Consider the following 21,795-nt stretch of genomic DNA (forward strand, 5'->3'; position numbering starts at 1 on the left):
CAAGAGACCAATGGATGCCCCATGGACAGAGGAGGAACTCTCAGAGCCAAATAATTCTTCCTCTTGACTGAACTTGATTACAAGTGAGCGCAGATCCTTTAGAAAAAGCCGAAAACTTTGTTGCTTAACTTGTTTGGTTTGTAGCCGCCCAGACAGACGCTCAATAGGAGATGCAGGAAGTCTATATTTGAGAAAGGTGGAAAGGCTGTTTCACTTAAATGTTGTCTTGTCTTCCAAGCTGTGAATACAACCAACCATCAATATCTCTCATTGGGCTCTTTCATGCTCAGTTAAGTAAATGCATTGATTTGTGCCCCTGGTCTCTGAACAGTTTGTAATTTAGACGTTGCCACAATGAACACAGTGTCCAGCATTGACAAGCTTGAGTGTCTGTGCAACAATTGCCCGGGACATAAAAGTAGTGTCTCGTTAATTAGTACCCTTTGGTCTTTGATTTTGTTGGGCTTTCTTTCTTTCTTTTTTCCCCCACCTTGAATGTGCAATCCAGCTCACCTGTTGTCACTCACGTCGGCCTTTCTTCCATCAAAGGATGGCCCCTAAGTGTCTAACACTCGAGTGAAGCCCATCTTTACAACGAGAGAATGTCATGGAGGTGAAGCTAAGAGCTTTCGCAGTCAAGTGTTGTGGAAAATGGCCATTGTCTGAGTGCTTCCATCACCATTGACAGGACGTCGGACGTTCGAATGCCTAGAAATGTCATCCAAGTGACACATCAGACATTTTGGAAACACTTCAATTTGCAAACGGCAGAAGCTCAGTGAGAGTGGAAGACTTGCATGCCCGCACACAGACAAACCGAGCTGAGACGAAACTCAGATTAATCATAGTGCACAGTTTTAATTTGCAAATGCAAACATGTCTAGAAAATAAATAAGAGCTAATCCCATAAAGGTAGATAATAATGGGCCCTATATTGGGGTGGAACATTGTTGATTCTTCTTTAGCAACAAACTGCTCATTTCTTTTATTAGGGCTTATAGAAATTAACCAAGAAAATTGCTGTTGTTATCATCATTATAAACGTCTCAGTTCCTTTTAGCCTCTTTGGATTCATTCACGAGGTTGTGATTGACCACGCTATGTTCATGGCGTACAATTTGAATGTTTTCTCACTGTGGTGTGTGGTATTCCAAAATACAAAAGTACACTTCCTGCCCAAAACAAGATGGACAGAGAAGAGAGACAAAGGTTGAATCTCGCTGTATAAGATGGAGACTAAGTGGAACATTTAGAGGATGAAAAGATATTTAATCAAGAGTTGGTTGAGACCAAAACAAACATAGAATATTATTAGACTTGGTCAGCGTGGTCAGACACAGCTCATTTACATATTTAAAGGTACAGACACAGAAACAGCCTGTTCTGAGCAGGGCTGAAATAGAGGGGTTCATAGACATGATCAAATACAGGATCAGAGTGGATTTAGAACAAGAAACTTTGAGGAGCTCTGAGACTTATTTAAACTGATTGAAGAGGAGGAGGATATGTGACCTTTAAGTTAAAGTCTCATTTTCTCTGAGCCTTTAATTACCTCATTGCCTCATTTCCAATATAACATTTTGTAACACAACTACCAAATGGCATCCCCCTTTTATAAAGGACTATATCCTGAGGAATGATTTTGGAGGACAGAATGTAGGAAACTCTTCTAAAGAGCCGCCAATGGGGACCTCGGGTAATTTGGAAATGACCCCCTAACGTCAGTGCTTGGTGCATCACAGTCTCACAGGAAAAGCAAAGCCTGTTATTACTCCTATTTACTGACAGTTCTGATTGAACACGGTGAGACGCTGCATGATGACCACCTTGTCTCTGGTGGCAGCATCTAACTTTAGAGCCACGGAAAACTTCATTAAAAAATAAATACCACCCCAAATTAAGGACGTGAATACTATCATCAGAGGACATCTTTGTGTGCTGAAATATGGTAGACTAATTTCCCTGGATTTTCACTTCACAAATGACAGACATGGTTGATTCAAACGGGATTAAAAACACAGACGTCCTCTGCAATTATTACAAATTACCAAAGGTCCCCAGGTTATTCTTATTCTCATCCCGTGCAGATAGGGCTTCAGAAATGTAGCTGAAACAAACTGAACTTTTCATTTGTGGGAGAAAGCACATGAACGTTTACAAAGTTAATCAACACGGTGCCATTGCCACTGCTTCATTAATCTCAACAACATTTATATAAAATATTTCACAAGAGCTTTTTACCTGAGTGTGAGATGGCGCAAGACCTTTCCGTCCATAAACTCCAATCAGTGCGTTCTTCTGTACCGAGATGTTGAACTTGATGAAGCGAGGCTGCTCCATGTTTACTTGAGAACGCCAGAAGACCCCCGGTGGGACGCTCTGAGCCACCCGCTTCCCTATGTCCACCTGTCCAGTATCGATGGAGTTGTTCTCCTGGTGGAGCACATTGGTTGTTCTCCCTGGAAGACAATAAAAAACAACCACACACACATTACTGTATGAAAGGAGTTTAAGATTCATATTTGAAAAAGCACAGTGATACGGGATGAATCAGTCATGACAGAGCCTTTCAGCTAAACCCTGCACACTCACATCTCAAACACAATCTTGGACTTTGTGCCAGTCTTTGATCTTTCAATATCACTAAATGCCGGATCTATCTTCTGATTTATAATTCACAATCTCATCCATGCCAGGACCTTACACAATGGGGTAGTCATACGCAAATGAGTGATGACTCAGAAAGACAGGATTGAACATTATGTTTCTCTGTAGTCCATGATGCACTGCTCACCATCCCCCACCCCCCCTCCAGAAAAGACCAAATATAATTGGCCTTTTATAAGAATACCTTCCTCTCCCATCTTCCCTGTGTTGTCGATGACTCACAGAGGCTACATCTCAGATAAGGTCTAAATGGAATCTGTCACAAATACTGAGCATTATGTCGCCAGAGCAATAACAGCAAATCAAAATAGTTTTTACCAATCGTGACCTTAAACTATGTCCTCACTCGACAAAAGGATGTTCTTATTATGAGTCATGCTTATATGAAAAACTGAAGCCTGCAATGTGCGGTTTAACGATCAGACCTCATTGTTAAGAAGAAGAAGAATTTGTGAAGCCTTTGCAGTCTCGAGCTCTATTATAGAGGTAACGCAGCTGTGCTCTTTACAATTTACCGTGCCAATGACTTTTACACGTAAGGGTGGATGATGCAGACTTGTCCCGGTGCATAATAACAACTCAACCTTTGCTCCCCCGTCTCGTAAGAAGCGTTTAAAGTGCGTGCACCTGTGTGTAAACAGAGGACGATGAGCGTACCTGTTTGTGCCAGACATCCACTATTTGCTACCCTCAGTGTTGGTGTGCGTGGTAATGAGGTCATCGCCTGTCACTTCGGCTTCAGTCAAAGTGAAGACAGGAAGCCAAGTTTGCCTCCAGGGAGAATAATAACTGCCTATTGATTGCTTTTAAACAGTCCAAAACCTGCCTCATGCTATCTTAATTAGCAGTACTTATGAGGATTTAAATCTAGCCGAGTTTAAACAATTGAGCTTTTGCCTGCCCCGCTCAACTCAATTAATGCTTTCATGGTCGTGCATGCTAAATACCTGGGCCGGCTTACGGATTAAATTGGTGGCTTTTGCTGTAAAGGTGAGCCCGGATCGCACTGCTTGCTTGTTGTTGAATACACAACGGTCCAAGATTATGATTAGGCAGTACAAAGCTGTCTGGAGGAAGTTAATTAATATTCAGGAGGTGAAAGATCCCAATAAACTCTTAAGGCTGACTGGGCATCGAGCAAGCAAATATTTCACTCTGTCATTCCCGAGGCCAAATGGCATCCAGTGGCAATTTGTCTCTCTTAATCGTCATTTTACCCTTTAACTTGTTTTAATTAATTTGTATTTTAGTGTTTAAAGATCCTTTAACCTTTGTTTTAAAGTAAGTTAATTACCTGCAGCCTCATTGGACTCACTTCTGACCAGGTCAGAGGAGCGGTATCTCTCCTCCGCAGCTTCATGGTAGAGTCAGGTTTCATGTTTGCTTTTGCTACTACGTTTGTTAATCTGTCATTAGGGGACAAGAACTTGTTGGAACGTTTACACCCGATCCACACATGGTATTATAAAGTGGTCTGCATCAGGACTCTTCTCATCCAAACTGGCCTTCGTGTTTACATCTGTGACGTTTTCCCCGAGTCTCCATTGAGATCTGCATCTTAAATACTGATATAATGCAGGGCAATCACAGAAAGAATTAGAACTCATATTAGCTTTAAATCACAGGTTTTATGTTTTTCCGTTGATCTTTATTTCTTTTCAAAATACCTGAGTTTGCAAAATGTGCCTCCTCAATCAAAAACTGACCACTACATTTGCACTAATTAATCTGAAGGTAGAAGATAGCAAGCTTGATCTTCCTCAGACTGCATCATAATGATATAAAAAATGTGTAAAAAGTGTAAGCGTGCCGTGTGAGACAGCTTGTTTGATCGATGGGAATGCTGGTATAACAACAACAAAGATATTGTGATTAATTCAGCAGCCTTAAACACAATTTAAGCTCAATCTACCTCCAGATCTGCTCAGGCTGCTCTGATGAATTAAAGGAACAACATGCAAGATATGTAGAGGCTGAAATGATAAAGGTATCTTACTATCTGATCAGACATTAAGGAAACATGTTGAAGTGCTGGCTTCTCTGACAACAATGCAGCAGTCAGTATGTCCTCCTTCTAACTTTAGATTCTGCTCCTGAATGCTCTGGATTTGTTTGGACCAGAGAAGGTAGGCGGTTTTAAGGCGACCCCCCACACGGCCATTTTGGACGCCCCTCGGTTTCCCAGATATGAGAGCAGTTATCAGGTCAACAGGTGTTGCAGCGATGGAAGCGGGTCAAGAGAAGTGGTTCAGATAGAAGTGATTGTACCCGACCTAAAAAGCCTCTGCATGTTTCTAATAAGCTCCACGAGCAGAAACGTGCTCAAACTAGGATCAATATTGGAGATGCTTTTGAAAAATGGAGAGAGGTTAGAACACAGAAAGGTTTACAGACCCATGCAGAGCTGGATAAACACTGAAGCTTCAGAGTCCACCACATGGTGACCTGAGTGAGCATCGACTGTAGAGAGGAGGGGGCGGGGGTTGAATGAATGATTTTTTTCAACGTGCAGAAACTTGAGCAGGAACCTGACTCACATGAGAACATCTGTGTGCCCGGGTTGTGCTGGTAATTAGACTGATGATTAATTTCCGGTCCATAGAGCGGTCCAATGATTCTCTAAATGCTGGCTAAATAAACTCTTGGTTCCTGTTATAACATAACGTATTCATGTATTTGGCCATGATTTTTTTTCAGACCTGAATTCCCGTGCCTACTTGTGATTTATGTTTTTGGCCTGCAGCGGGACAAATATCTCTACAGGGTCAATAAAGATGCAGCTGAGAGAATTTGCCATTATAAAGCCGTCAGCTTGCACGAGTTATTAGAGGCATTTTGTAAAAGAAAAGCTTAACCTTGCTAGCGCAGTATATTTGAAAAAATCAGTGGAACTAACCTTGACCAAAATAAACAGAAGAAAAAATAAAACAAACATCTTTTGCAATATGACTGTAAATGTTAACTATTCATTCAGAGGTCAGGCTTTTATTTCCTCACCATCAGCCGCCAGAGCTGTCACTACGCTCGTCTGTGTGGGCCCCGTCTTCCCGACTCCTCCGTTTTCAAACGCCGGCTGGTTGTCCAACTCTTGGAGCTGCCAATTGAGGCCGAAAAGGTGCATTGCTGTGAAATACACAAAAAAACTGCGTGGGCTCGTAGAAATGGATAAACAAATAAGCAAACAGCCACACCAAAAACAATCAGGCCACTTAAGCACAAAGGACCCGTGGGGGGACGGGGGACGGGGACGGGGGACGGGGGGACGGGGGTGACAAAGGATGGATCCAATGCAGGCAGAGAAAAAAACAGAAAGACTGCTTAACTCCACGCATTTCAGTTCATGTTTTGTTTTTCTTAAAGGCGACTCTGCAAACGGGTGGCTTTTCAGTAAACACAGCACTGATAGAGGCCAGACAAAGTCATCTCAATCAATACTTAGGAACCCTGTTGCTCTCGCATGTTTCCTTGGAGAGCGCTGTTCATTAACGTTCCTGAGTGTCTGCTGCACACAAACAGCTCCTGCATCAAAGACAGCCAACAGACCAGACACAGCGGAAAGACTCTCAGAGAGGCTGATACAAAGCAGGACGGACACGGGGACGCAGCTTTGTGTTTGTGAAAGAGTAAGACGAGGGGGAAAGAGACGGGAAGTGAGAGACTTTTAGGAGGCAGTGTAAGGCACTTTATTGAGACAGACAGTCGCAGCAGCAGCAGGAGGAGGAAGTGAGAGGGGTTAGTATCTGCAACACTCCTCTAGTCTTCTTACATAACTAAACTGTGCCTGGGGCTTTTATTCAGCCAAACCTGCTTTATTGTCACAGTATTGGATGCAATCAAACTGTGTTTTTGTTGTTTTGGGAGACTGAGGGGCTCCTGTGAGCGCAGCGAGAGGGCCAATCTCCTTCAAAGTCACCAGCCGGGGAACATGCTGAGGAAGCATCTTGATTTCCGACCATTTGATCTGCGAGAGGAACTTTTCTCCAACACTCTGCGCTCTCTGGGAAGATGGATATTGACTGCAGCAAAATAACTTGAGAGGTGGATGAGGGGCCAGAGAGAATATCAAATGTGAAGGAGACCAAAAAAAAACGGAGAGATGGTAAAAGTCATCCTGAAAGTGTATCAGTTGCAGCTTTGTAAAGAAACGGGGGCATGTTTGGTTTGTTGAAAATCTCCTGATGAATAAATCTGGCGTCAGTTTAGTCAGAAGAAACACACGCGGCTGTCCTTGGTAAACCAGAACACAGGTGCTCTGTAGCCTTGAATCAGATGATAGAGATAAAAAACTGAGTGATAATGTTTGGCCTCACCGTGTCAGAATTCACTTCAGTTGCAAAACCAGCAACACCGTAAGTTACAGTAATCAAAGGGGAATTGAGGTGCTTTTAATCATTGGCTGTTTTACACATTTGGGGTCTAAATCGACTGATAATTAAAAAAAAAAAAAAATCAGAAATGCCTGGGAAGATTGCTTCAGCTGGCAGAGATGGATGGGCTTGCAATGGCTGCGACAAAATCCCTTTGATCAAATACCTCCAATCAAAGTACATCCTCTAAAAGTGTGGAGATACATTGCACACTTTAAAGCCATTGACCAAAACAATCATTTTACCCTGCACAGCCCAGGAGGAGATGAGGGTCTACCGCATGCCTCAATCAGTGAGTTTGTCTAATTGCGGGATTTTGGGGGTTTTAAAATGCCATTTAGACCCGATGTAACACACAACATCATTCAAAAACTACAGCAGCAATAGACGGGAAAATTATGTGTTCTGCAAGTTATGATGTCGGATTTTTCTATATGTAAAATACTCTTCACCATGTTTCTCTAACTCTAACATGTGTCTCTAGTCCGTCTACAAACCCCCCTATTATGAGAGAAGTCCATCCTCTCTGTCTTCTTCCTGCTCCACTTTTCAGAAAATGTGTGCTCAAACAGGCTGTTTAGAGATTTTCCCGTCATGACATCACAAAGGGCAGTAGCCCCTCCCCCAGGTGGGTGACACTCCCACAGCTAGGTGTTTGTTCTGCCCTCTCAGTCTGCCTTCTCACCGTAAACAATAGGGCATAGTGGGAGAAAACCCAAACCACACAAGCCCCTTCCAGAGAGGGGGCGTGGTCAGACACAGCTCATTTACATATTTAAAGGTACAGACACAGAAACAGCCTGTCCTGAGCAGGGCTGAAATAGAGGGGGTTATAGACATGATCAAATACAGCTGTATGGATCTTGCCTATAAGGCTATAAAACATCTTAGCATAAATAAGTGTTATGAGTCGAAGAATATGAGATCGGACAGATTTGATTATATTCTAGCCTTTAATGCTGACCTGTCTAACATTTCCTCTTGTGTTAATCATTTCTGCTTCATCCATGAGGCTTTCCTGTTGATGTTAATATTGTGGTTTCAACATATTCTAAATTACTCTCTTTAATCAGGTTCATTTACTGATGTTGAAACACATTCAAATGAAACACAGTGAGCCGCAGACAAACTCTTGGCCTAGTTAATCGGTAAAATTCTCACTTTGAAACACAAACTTTTTCAAAGAGTTTGCTGTGTAAATATGTTCATTTCTAAGACAAACTTGTTAAGAGTCTTTCAACTGAGGGAGAGCTCCAGAATCTCTAGAAAACACTGAGAGCTGAGCCGGGCGACAAATTGCGAGGATCAACCGAGGACACGGAGCATTAACCCGCGGTGAAACACCCTCGGCCTGAAAAGAGAGAGTGACACCTTCTCTGCTGACATGATTGACAGCTCTGAACTAGAGCAGGTTAGGGTATTATTAAAGTCTAAATGTGGTATAATCTTCTTGACAAAACCTGTATTTGCAAAATTAGCATTTAGTCTTCTGTAGAAAAGAACCTTTTTAATGTTGAGGGAAGAATCTCTCCGATGACAGGCAGAGGGGCGGGACAACACACCTTATAAACGAGGACATAGAGAATAATAGACGAGGCTCTCAAAGGAGCTGTTGACTTTCAGCTGACAGTGCAAGTCAGTTTTTTTATGTACATATGTCCTTTAGGAAAAGTCTACAGCAGCTCTATGCTCAGACACAAATTTGCATAAAGTTTTCAGCAAACATTAGCATGCTAACATGCTCATAGCAATAATGCTAACATCCTTACATTTAGCATGATTATTAACTTTATTTTACCACGTTAGCATGCTTACATTTGATAATAACCATTAAACAAAAAGCGCCCATAACAAGCCTCATTCTTTTTGATTGAGCGGCTGTGGATCAGTGGTGGAGTTGGTCATCTCTTAAACAGGAAGGTTGGGGGTTTGATCCCCAGCTCCTGCAGCCACATGTCTGATGGTAACCGCAGGTCACACCCACACATTCACACTCTGATGGTAGAGGCTGCTGTGGAAAGTGACCATCAGAAGTAACTAATCCCATTCATACACATTCACACGCCGACAAAGCAGCGGTAAGATCTTGGGGTTACTGTAGGTGTCTTGCCCAAGGACACATCGGACATGTAGCTGCAGGAGCTGGAGCTTGCTTAACCCCAAGATGCTCCCGCTGCTTAGACCTTTCTGAATGGGATAAGCTACTTCTGATAGCAGCCTCTGCCATCAGTGTGTGAATGTGTAGGTGTGACCTGCGGTGTGAAAATGCTTTGAGTAGTCAGAAGACTAGAAAATAAATATACAAGCTCAAGTCCATTAAACATTCACCAGAAGTCCAGAACGCGAGGAATACAAAAGAGAAATCCTTCCTGCATCTTTTCCCATCTCCCCCTTTCCCATTTTTCTTAACAATGAGTAAGGTCTTTAACCTGCTCTTTTGTAAAGCGTCTCGAGATAACACTGGTTATGAATTGGCGCTATACAAATAATGATTGATGGATTGATTCAAAGTCCCTCCTCAAAGTGTGGCTCTATGTTTGAAAATGTGGAAAAAAAAACTGATAAAATATCCCCATAAATCAGGAACCTTTGTTCTGTACATCATAGATGGCACCTGATGCATCGCCTGATATTACCAAGGTTATTATAATTTATCATTCAACACGACAAACTTCACCTAATTTCATCTGATAGTTATTAGGAGATTTCCCTCTGAAAGATGTCAGATTTGTGGCGAGGTAACTGACCTTTAGTTATAGAGCAACATCTAAATCTCCAGACATCCGACAGTGTCCTCGACATCCTCTCTTTGGTGACTTTGAGCGCACGCCCTCAGGCAGGAGACGCACATTATCAAAGGGCAAGTCCAACAGGATGAAAGAGGCTTTTATAACTCCACCAACAAAATACTGAATTCTAATATTGACTCAGAAGATTAGGGGATTTTTCTGCTCCCCTCTGATGACTGACGATGGTTTTAGTTTTGGTTTAATGATGGTTTTAGTGTCAGTTTTAGACACTCTTGATGTCCTGTCGTCACTTGATGCACTCTTTGATGCAATTTTTGTTTCTGATATTGAAGGTTTTTCTTCATGTCTGTTATCTCTTTATGTGTTTAATCTTCTCCGGAAACAATAAAGTTAACAGTTGAACGTTCCTGATTGAAGACTCAGTATCATTTAACACGTTCAGAAACCTCCACGGTCTCACACTCCAACATTCCACCATCTCCAACTTCTCACCAGGGAGGTAACTACGTGCGGCGGTGGCCTCTAGAGTATCACACCCACCACAGAAACCACCAAGAGCCTTTCCCCTCTTCACCGCTCTTAGCACACCAGAGTCTGTATCTCCACTTACCTCATCAACAAATTGCTTGAGGTGAATAGCCCTCAATTTACGCATTTGCATAAGTTATTCCTGCAAGACCAGGCCAGTTCAATTAATATTTATGGGCCAGGAGCCATTCTCCTCCTGAGCAGGAAAGCTGGGAAAGCTGGCCTCTTATCTCAGAAGTCAAAAATCTGCCCCCTGGAACAGCTCTCCTCGCGATGGATTGGAGGTCGAATTTGCAAAGTTTACAACATGTTTGCTTGAGCTTTAACACCAACAAGAAGCACCAACACTCCTGAGCTGAAAAATCTTCCTGACTGCTCTCACAGCAAATTACCCGTCTTGTTCTCATCATTCTTGTTTTTTTTGTTGTTACCTGGAAAAACACAACACTAATTACGCCACGAGTGAAAGCTGTATCTCCTTTTGTTCTAGGAAAACGAATCACACCACTCAGGAGAGAAACCCACGGCATTAAAAAACATAAAAAAGAGTGGAAAACTTCTCAAGAGTTTTCAAAAGCATGCAAAAGGATTGCCACTCTGATAGCTGTTGCCACCGAGCATAATGAGTCCATTTACCAGAGAGCGAGGTAGCCCATCTGGAGTCGGGGTGTGCCAACAGCAACTTGGAGCTCAACAGCCTCAAAATTATTGAGACAAACATTGTTTTACGCTGGAACCTGCCTGCACATCTTCCCAGAAACGTGCCCCCCGGGGGACTCCTCGATATGAGCTGCACAGCCCGGAGCGTGGCTAAGATGTTCCAGTTCTACTCCGGATAGAGTCTCCAACAACCTCAAACGGAAAGACAACATCTCCAACACGGCATCCACCGAGCCGAGTGTGTTTTTTTGGTCCTGAGGCAATTGATGCGAGCTCAGCGCCACCTTTTTCGGAGTCTCTGTGGAGGTTTTCTTGATTTTATTATGAGTATTAGATTTCCATTAGAGGCTGTATTGTTTTTCCCAACACAGCACTCGTCCGTCACACAAGTGGGTCCACCTGTATCCCTCACTCTACTCCGGTTACTGGTACAGACACGTTGAAACCAAACGCACACCCACTAATTCAAGAATTTCATAAGAGCCGGCGCTTTAATCAAGCAGCCTTCACTGAAAAACCCTCCGACAACACCAAATTGATTTTCTCTTTATCTAGTAAATTTAATTTTTGCGGTACAAAGTTGAGGCGTAATATTCTCTCCTCTTATTAAAAGAAACTGTGAGATGCACTTTCTTAAAAAAGCAAACTGATAACACATAATAAGTCAAGCTTCCCTTAAAAAAGACACTTTTAATCAATGAATTATTTTCATACGTCTGATATTCAAAAACACTTTAAGACAAAAGAACTCCTCTCCTCATAAACGTTTGAATCAAACATGTGCTGTGAGGATAATGTTCCCCCTTTGATTGTGTTTGTGCAGCGTTCAATTGAAGGTGCATTTTCCAGAGCTGCAACATGCTGTGTCCTGCATCCAGCCACAGCGCTAACAACTGGACTCGCTCCTGATTAGCCTCCCTCTGTCTGAACAATTGCTGAAATCCTTCCAATCAGGCTAGTTTGCAGAGCTGGAACTGGAACGCCTCACCTCAGCAGGTTTTGCTTCATTTGAATTACAGGAGCTGCTGCTGCTGCTGTCGGCCAGCGTCGAGTTCAGCGATTATCCTGCATGTTATTCGTTGGATTTGTTCCATAAAAAAAGAAAAAAAAAACATTTAATCAGAGCTATTTGTTTCTTAGAGGGAGTGAGCTGCAGCACAAAACACAAACTGGAGTAATACGGCTCAGTCAAATTCAAAGACAGAGCCGTTTTAATAAATAACAGAAGCAGGTGTGCTCGTATTTGTCTCCGAGTTTGTCTTTGCACTAATGGGACCGTGCGCGCTGACAGTGGGGAAGTATTAAAGTACGAGCGTGCATTGTATCTATTTGAGTCATTGCACCTGGCAGGTGAATTGGCGGCGGATGAAAGAGAGAGAGGAAGAGGTGGAAACACTCCGAGGCACCTGAGGCAAGTGGCAAAGGGCTGCATCTGTTTAACACACACACAAACGCACACACACACACACACACACACAAACGCGCTGAAGCAGCAGTCACACACTCTGGAAAGTGGCCAAAAATACAATTCCCAAATATGTGACAGGTCTACAATTAAACAAGTGGGTGATTGTTGGGATGAAAACGTTGTAAATGAATCCAATCTGCTTGAGCTGTTAGTGATAACAGCTGAACAAATGACTGTTTCTGCTCCTTCTCCGCGTGTAAATGGAGCCGATCTGGCACCAGCAACCGGAGCAAATAAAAATAGCAACTGATCCCGTGCACACAGGAGGATCGTCTACGTTATAGAAAAAAAAAAAAAAGTATGTATATATCCATGCTGATTTTATGGTGCAGGATCATGAACGTCAACAAGCAACAAAACAGTTAAGTCAATAAAGGGATTGTGAATATTGATATGGATAAAGTGTATTTATGACCTCTCCTCCACGAGAGCACTCCCCCTCTCCGTTCAACAATAAACCAGCGGTTATAGGATCTTCCCAACAAGCCCATATTTCTCCTTTATACAACTTGTGTCACATTTCCCCCTGCCTCCAGGCTGGATGAATACTTATATATCCGCTCGGGGGAGAGAGGCGCAGTGTAAAGATTAAGGGCTTGGATGACAGGAGAGGGCAGGAGCAGAGATGAATCTGTAACGGGGTTTATTGCTGTGGTCAAGATTCTAAAGGTTAGCAAGAAGTCAGCTTTGACACACCGCTGTATAAAAAAAGAAAAAAAAAACTTCTCGAAGGGAATAACGCCCAAAGGAGAGGAGGATGAGCATTAGTTTATCTTCCTGACCGAGATAAAAGCATTTCCTTTTTGACAGAATGAGCGTGTTTGGGGTTCTTGTACAACAAAGGGCTTTGTGGACCAAGGTCGTCTTTAAAGTTCAAGTGTTCATGTTGGTTTCCTTTTGTCAAAAGAGTTCCGATTCTCGACTTGTGTTTCATTTTGACGCTGCTATCTGTGCTCGCCATTTGAACCTCCAGCCCCACCCCCTGTCTGTGTTTGAGCAGGAAACCCAAAGGACATCATTTGTCTGTCGTTCTGTGAACTATAGGGATCAGAAGTGCGGGCATGATGCACGGCCTCCAATGTCAAGAGGGAAGCGGGCAGGGACGTCTCGTTTGGAAACCGTGTCTGCATATCTGACTGAGAGCTTAGTCAGACAGACGCCACTGAATCACATCAAGAAAAAGGAAAAAAAGGGTGAAAAAAAAGCAGTGAAATAGAAAATACTCCTGGCATAGATCAAAACTGCACACAGATTAAGAGGCATGTCACCTTCATTCACGCTCGACAGCTTGTCTGTCATTGGTTCCGTTTGACCGAACGACATGTCTAAAGATTGTCTAATGCCACCGCGGATAATGGAGTCGTGTTCGTCTCCCTCGAAGTGAAAGAAATACGTCGCTCCTGGCACAACAACTACTGGTTTTCATGTGCACGGGTGACAGCTGTTGCTGCACCTCCAAATCTTACAATAACAGGAATTCAGTGGCGGTATTTGTGCCTCAGTCTCGGTCTATAGTTAATTTTTGTCAGGCTAGACGGCTGATTCTTCTTCAGTATTGAGATGTAGATGTTCCGTTTTCACAGTTCATAATAGTGTTAACTTGATAAAAATAAAAACAGCACAGCATCAAGAGTCACTTGAGAATATCCCTGAGATCCCTAATCCCTGAGAATAAATATCTCCATGCCAGGCTTTAAGGTGTAAACATCCCATGGTAAATATCGCGGGAGAAGCTGTGGTCAAAGCCTCTCAGCCGGTGCAGATGGTCAGTCTGAAATATCTGCTAATGTGAGCAGTTTACAGATTAGGTTTTCACCTCCTGAACTGCCTCCAGACACGATCAGGGACTAAAGCTTCTAAGTGGACCAAGTTGAGGAAGCAAAAGAGGATTTTCTTTTTTGGAAATTGCAACCGTGGAGTTGGTGTGTAGACGATTTGAAGTTTAGAGCCCAGGTGCAGAAGCAGTGTGGCCTTGATCTGAAAAGCTAACGTGTGGTGAAATGCACAGATGAACAGTTAGGGGACAGCATCTCTCTCTCTCATAATCAGTATGTAGATCAGACGCCCCATGTACAGAGGCTACAGTCCTCGTTGCAGTGGTCGCAGCCTCCACCCCTCCGATCCTGGGGCATCGCTGAGTTGATTTACCCTCACACGGGAAACTCTGAGCTCCCGCTTCCAAAACAGCTGATAAGAGTTTGTCCAATCAACTCAGACTAGGGTTCACGTAGAGTTCAGAGCATGCATAGGGACTATAACAAGCCAATATTAACGGAGCTCTGATTAAATGATCACCATGGCAACAGGTATCAAAAAGAGGTCCTCGTGCTTCACCAGTCTCCAACTAGAAACCTGCTCCCGCCCAGGTTAGGGTCACAGACTCAGTTACCATAGTAACTGACTCAGACAGAGCTTGAGTTACCCCTCTGTCTCGGGTTGGAGTGACCTCCCTTTAGCCCCGTATCCACCAAGCGGTCCGGTTACAGTTCGGTTTGGCACGGTACCCATTTATTAAAATTAGGGATCCATACCGTCCTACTTTTTTGGTACCGTTCTGTTGGGATGCCAAGGGTACCGATCCGACCTCAAAGGGTCCCTTGTTTACAGTGTCCCATTTTTCTTCTTTGTTGAATTTAATTCTTAGCGTGCTACACGGTGTTGGGCTGCGATGATGTCACAATATTACGTAGCTGTCGCAGCTATCTCCATCTGGCTTACACTCTGATTACCAAATAAGTAATTATCGTACTGAACCAAACCGGACCGCTTTGTGGAAACGAGGATTTTCTGAAACGGAAACCAGTCCTAGGGTTTGCACAAAACCTGCTTCCTGAATCGGGGCTTCTGATGCTGTTTGGTGAAAGTCCCCGTCTCTCACTCTGCACACTTCCCGTCTCTTTACATGTCATATCAAACGCCAGGCCATAACCCCCCCCCCCCACAAAAAATAATCTCAGTCAAGTCTCACATTCCAATTTCTGTGATTTTCTGTAACTTTTCTGTTAAAAAGAGGAAAAAGCAAGCAGCTGTGTCGCGTTCATTAACACGATAATCCTAATAATGTCTCATAATCTGTCATGCTCTGTTTTTATAATGCTGTGATCCTCTAAACAGATAATCAGTGAAAATCCTCCACATTTCAATCAGTGGGTGATGTTTACGGCGTTCATCCTTACCTATGCAGTAGCAGAGGATGATGGACAGAACCACGGCTATCCCCACGGCGATCAAGGCGGTGCACTTCCAGGAGCAATGTTTGGGGGACTTTTTGAACTTGAACGCCCCCCTGGACAGGCTGTTTCTGGGCAGAGGGCGCGCTGGTGTGGAGTAAACCGTCCCCGTCGCCATTGTGTAACCGGGGGCTGCTGCGCCGAAGAAGGGGGTCGTTCCTGTGCCCGTTTTAAAGAGAAAGTGCCTACAATGGAGGGAGGGGGGGGGGAGGGGGGGACGACAAGAACAAGGTATTAGTCGACAAACTGTGAGGAGCAAACAAAGTAAAATGCCTGTTCTTTCCTACCGCTTCCTGCACGTGGTCATGTTTGTGAAAATGGTCTAGAGCTGAAAAAAAAAGACCATGATTTGTTCCAGTCTGCCCTGAAAGACCGCAGCTAGTTCGAAGTTAAAAAATGACACCCTATGATACTCGTAACTCCCCCGTGTATCTCTCTGCATGAGCAACAGGATTAAAGTCTGGGAATCAGTAAAATCCTGACATTGGAAGAAGTGGACAAAAAGTATCTCATAAAAACAATCATCTCCCACTTGCCCTTTTACAACAGGGCCTTTTGCTAATAGCCCATTATACCTGGGGTAATTAAGAGGGTTTAATCAAATGCACTACGGAGTGATCGTCCTATTAACTTTTAAACCCCTCGTGAAAAGCTCTTAAGTAAATGAATTAAGCCCGGTTGCAACTCTTGCCACTACTTAGAGATTAATACCCAAATGCCTGCAGGCTGTCGGGGACAGCCAGGGAAAATTGCACAGATTGACCATGCATTGCAAATGTTCTTTGAATACACAGCTGAACAAGTTGCCTATTATGGACAAAAAAAATGTAATACAATATCCAGCGATTCATATTTAGTATTCTGTAGTTAAGAACTCCACTTGTTTTCAGTGAATGGATAACTTTCTTCAATTCCTCACAGGATATCGTGAGGAGAAAAATGCTTGATGCAACCTTGTTAATTAATAACACCAATAAAAACTTTATTCAGTCGAGGGTTTCTCTGCACGTACACTCCACTTAACACTCATTGTTTCGGACAAAATTACACCAGAGAGTATCTGCCCAGCCCCACCACGGTAATATATTTTAACTCTAACAGTTGGGGGTTAAGTACCTTAAGTAAGAGCATCTCAACATGGGCTGCATTAAGTGGAGCAAGCGCAACATGTTTACTTCCTCGTCCGGGTTTAGTCCTATTTACAAAGAGTGCTGCTACAACAGAGAATTAAAGGAGACATATTGTGAGAAATCTATTTGTACAGTGTTTCTGAACATGTATTTGGGTAACCTCAGTGTCTACTGACCCACAACATGTGAAATAAACCCATCCAGTCCTTTGTTTGTGGTCTGCATAAGTCTTACAACACAAAGAGAAATGCTCTGTTTCAAATGTGCTCTCCTTGTGATGTCACAGTGGGATTCTGGTAAACAAAAATCCCCTCCCCTCCCCTGGTATCTCCACCCATGGACTCCACCTCCAGCCTAGAACAAAACTTCGGCGCAGGTCCACCATTTTTATTCTCGCTACAGAGGAGTGATGTCTACCGGGAAAACTCAGGGGGGGGGGGGTCATTACATTTAAAGAGACACACACACCAAAACGGAGCGTTCTGAGAGAGCTGGTTTATACAGGGTCACAAACCTCCTCTGGTGCTTGATTCATGTTATATTTTGATCAAAGCACAGCACAGATGTTTCATTTAGACCACAGGGGGACTGTTTGAAAAGGTGGAGGAGGGGGATAATTTAATACTTAAATATAGAAGGTAGCACAAATGCAATTTTGAAGCCAAAGAAATGTGCATAAGATCATGGACTAATGTCTAGAAGAAGCTTCCGTCTTCACTCGTGCGTGTTACATTTTCTGCTCAAAGTCTTACACAACTTTTTTTTTTTTTTTTTTGGACAGCCTTTTTTATGATCTATAGGCGATATATCCCAGAAGGAGTCGGTTGCCATGGTAACGGCTAATTTAAACACAGCAATAAACTAATAAAGCAGTATTTGCTCATCAATTATTTGTGTGGCATCTGTGAAGTCGCCGTGTAAGTTTTGTAAAGGCTTCTTTTTCCCTCTCTCTTTAAATCCTGACGGTGAATCGGTGGCACTAAAAGAAGCTCGGGGACGGCTAATTGGGCGAATAATCTGAAGCTGAGCTGTTAAAAGACTGAAAATCCATGTAGTGACACTTGGTAATCAGAGTGTTCCTGATTATTTGATTGGAGCGGGGGATGAACATGCTCTGGGGACGCTTGTTAGTGCACCTAAAACAGTTTCATTAAAAAAATAATCGTCCTCTGGCTGGACTGAGCGCCGCTTTTCTGAAGACTGCAGACGAAAGCAAAAGAAGTCAATCAGATATCAGTATACCATCTAACAGACTTGTTTTACAAAGGACAAATTATAACCTACACCAGCATGCACCGCTCCTATTTCATCCCCACCGCTGATATTTCAGCTGCTCCCTCTCTCCCACGAGGATATCTTTGTGCTGAAACCTCCTCTGATCAATTCTTGACAGAACAAATGTCAGATTCGGATCGTCTGGCTCCTCGATGCCGCGATTGACACGTGTGGTCATTGACAGTCAGGGATTCCATTTAAAGGTTACAGAGTGTCACCGCTGGAATTACAATGTTTTGTCCGTCTCACAACCTGGAGAAATTTTAGATTTTTTTTTTTTTCCAATCTGGAACAATCTGTGCTGTTGCTGCGGCAGACTGTGTAATACACAGTTGGGTATGAATTGAGGTCAAAACTTGCACAACGTCTGAGACGGCAGACGTGTCGTCAGACACACAGGCAAATAGACAGCGCTATCTGGGGAGTTAAGTGTAAGTTTGCAATCTGATGAGGCAGACAGAAAGGGGGGAGGTATGTGAGTTTATGTGTGTGTGTGTGTGTGTGTGTGTGTGTGTGTGTGTGGAGGCGTGTGTGTGTGTGTGTGGAGGCGTGTGTCCTCTATTTGAGGGAGGTGACAACATATTTGTTGCAAAAATGAAGTGAGACAGTTCCCCTGTAAATTAAAACCTCCAGTCTATCTGGGCTCTACATATCTGTATCACAGACTGTATATAAAAATGGACGTTGTCCCATGGTTACAAATGTAAAGCCGATGGCGATGTGCTATAAGACAAGTAGAATCCTCTAGCGACAAACAAGGCCTGTTATGTAAAACCAAATGACAATAATTTGGGGAGAAAATATCAAAATGTACTATACTGTAGGCGAAATTGGCCTTAGTCTCAAGACCATTTTTTGACGGTCTCCGTCTCGTCTTGGAATTAAAAGCATTTGTACTCGGTCTCAGACTGGGCGGACTCTGGATTTTAAATCAAGACCGGTCAAGACCAACACTGAAAGGGTATTTTTCCATGTGATCAGAAGAAAACACAGCACACTTTCTAAAACAACTTTTATCTTAATTTAATCATATATTGATTTGTTTTTCCTCCGGACACGCCCTCATTTACCTGTGAGTGACACGCCCCCCTGCGCACAAGTTGTTGATTTTTCAGTGATATTTATAGTCTTGTCTCGTTCTCGCCCCTTGGTCTTGACTTGGTCTCGGTCCTTAAATGTCTTGGTCTTGTCTCAGTCTCGTAGCACTCTGGTCTCGGGTATGTCTTGGTCTTGGTTAGTCTGGTTTTCTTGACTTCAACACTACTGTAGGCTATATAACGTGTTAGCATAGCTTCATTCAAAAAGTGAAAACAAGACTGAAGTGTCTTAAACCTGCATTCTTTCATGTTGCCAGCAGGGGGCTCAAAGGAGGTCGACTCATAAGGGAACAAACTGTGTTATAAAAAAAAGAAGAAATGCGGCAGAGAAGGAACTGCAGTTCTCTAAGTGTCCACATGGGGTTGGTTGCAAAAGTCATGATATCCATATTAGGACCCACATTACAATTACAGCACAAATAAAAACGTTTACAGCCTAAACGTTTTTGTTCTCCGTACCTCTCTGCTTAAAACAGGGGCTACGAGTGATGCATACGTTAGCATTATATGGGCTGTACCTGAGTTGACTGACACCTGGGCGTGTTGTTGCAGTAGGCATAAGGCCCGCCTCTGCTCCGCCTTTTTGCCTGTTAATAGAGTGCCAATAAAGCAAGCTATATGTTTAGGAGTGTGGCTACATTTGACATAAAGGGAAATACAGTATGTATGCTCTCAATTGTAAAAAAAAAAAAAAGGTGGTTGTATGCTGTGTTAATGACAAGTGACAGCAGCCAATGAAATGAGCTGATATTTATAGTTGAAATGTGCATGTACTGTATGTCAAGTGATGTGTGTCAATAAAGTTTTTCTCCCTCCTGAGAGAGTGTGTCATGCAGAACCGATGCCCCACAGTGTGATTATTCCTCAGTTAATATTTTGCTCTATTGTTGGGTATGCACTCCAAGGGTCGTTGTGCAAACTGACTCTGCAAACACTACCTTTGACATGATGGTGATGGGAAAAACAGGCCTTTAAAAAGGGGGGTACATAAACCTATGGGTGAGGTTTGACAGTCTTTAATAAAGTCTATAAACACTGCTACAGGACGTTACCTTTGCCAACCTCAAACTGATCATGAAAGTAATGAAAAGGCTGTATAAATAAATAAAATGTAAATTCAGTGAGTAAACAAATCATAAAAAGCACATTTTGGTTGATAGAACAATCTGAAAGCACATAATTACAGGAGACATATGGCACCGCGTGGGTGTTAAAATACAAGAGCGCTCGGCTGTGTCGCCGTCATTTATATCCCGTTTGCTTTGAACGACAAAGTGAAACTCAGAACTTGTCAGAATCTGTGTGAACGAGCGCCCGCCGAGACAAATCTCCACGCCGGACATTTAATTTTCACTCAGCGTTTAAAGTAATTCTGCCGCTGATGCTTTTTCATGACGCTCCCTTTTATTATTTCTTTTGCTTTCCAAAGAGCAGACTGAAGGGGTCTAAAGATGAAATGCTGTTGGACATGATTAACAAACAGCAGACCAGTGTAAATGTCTGCAGCTATACACAGCGGATGACCGGCTGTAATTGATTACAGCCAGTGTGATGCAACAAGGCACATTACTATGCTAATCCAGTCAGCCCCAGTGATAGCAATGTGGTGTGCTGTGAGAGAGAGAGAGAGAGAGAGAGAGAGAGAGAGAGGGGGGGGGAGGAGAGACTGTGAGACGGAGAGAGCGAAACAGAGCAAATGAATGGCTTGTGTGTGCCGGCGTGATCTCAGTGTGTCTGCGTGCACGCCTTGTCTGTCCCATTCAGAAAGCCCGCTTACACAAAAAGCAGCAGAAGCCTGCTCTCCTCTGCTCTCACCACACTGCTTGTCATCAGGATGACATTTGAAAACATCCTCACAGAGGACAAAAAGACTAAAACAGGGAGTGGGAGGATTTGTCTGCGGCTAAGCTCCAGCTGGAGGGGTGAGAGTGCACACTAGAAACAATGCAAATCGGCGCCCTCAGAATTTGTAATCTGTCTATTAGCCGCCATCCTGCGTTAGCATTAGCATTTCAAGGTGAGAGCCGGAATAATGAGGGTGCTTTTAATCCATGGTCGTGAAAAAAAGGACTACAGATGTGGCAGGCGTTGCGTTGTTTCTTTTTAGTTTTTGTACACTTGCTGCCGTCCACATCGCTCTGCCCCAGATCACCACCTGCCCTCTCAGCAGGGGGGCTTTTCTGCTAGCGGGTGCTATTCTGGTACAGCTAGCTCTGCGCCCATGTGATGGTATTTCAGCACCCACGGGGGCGGGGGGGGAATCAGCGAGGTGCCATCTTGAGAGCGCTCAGATGTGTTTGCACATAGAATTTGCTATATTTAACGAGTTTGATTAGGTTTGGCTGTAATGTGAGCTCAGCTCTTATGTGCATACATTAAAAGATGATCTCTGGAAGCAAACTCTGAGACAGTTACTCTGCAGCTTAATCTTCAGAGAGAAGTGTGATGAGGAAACGTTCCGCTATATTAAACGCTAGTGTGTTTTAGCTTCTGTAATGTGTAAGGACCTGCTCTGTGTAGACCAGCCATCCCCTTGTTCAGGAATGCCTTTTTACAATCGGCTGCCAATAATCATCTGGAACAGATGCACCGAACGCTGCCAGCGGTTCATACAGTAGCCTTT

At 43.4% G+C, this 21,795-nt stretch overlaps 1 protein-coding gene across 6 annotated transcripts in view; it reads right to left on the reverse strand.

Annotated features, from left to right (window-relative positions):
- Window positions 1-21,795, reverse strand: part of si:dkey-237h12.3 (teneurin-3) — a 186,729-nt gene that overhangs the window by 76,210 nt on the left and 88,724 nt on the right. For 5 of the 6 annotated variants that reach the window (XM_061047578.1, XM_061047577.1, XM_061047576.1 and 2 more), the window contains 3 exons: window positions 15,617-15,855; window positions 5,665-5,790; window positions 2,242-2,459 (listed from right to left, as the gene is read on the reverse strand). In XM_061047578.1, the coding sequence (XP_060903561.1) occupies window positions 2,242-2,459; window positions 5,665-5,790; window positions 15,617-15,855 (583 nt within the window). The remainder of the gene's footprint in view (window positions 1-2,241; window positions 2,460-5,664; window positions 5,791-15,616; window positions 15,856-21,795) is intronic. The other variant, XM_061047579.1, reaches the window with a different exon arrangement.

The sequence above is a fragment of the Labrus mixtus genome, chromosome 10, assembly GCF_963584025.1.
Source record: "Labrus mixtus chromosome 10, fLabMix1.1, whole genome shotgun sequence".
Lineage (NCBI taxonomy): Eukaryota > Metazoa > Chordata > Actinopteri > Labriformes > Labridae > Labrus > Labrus mixtus.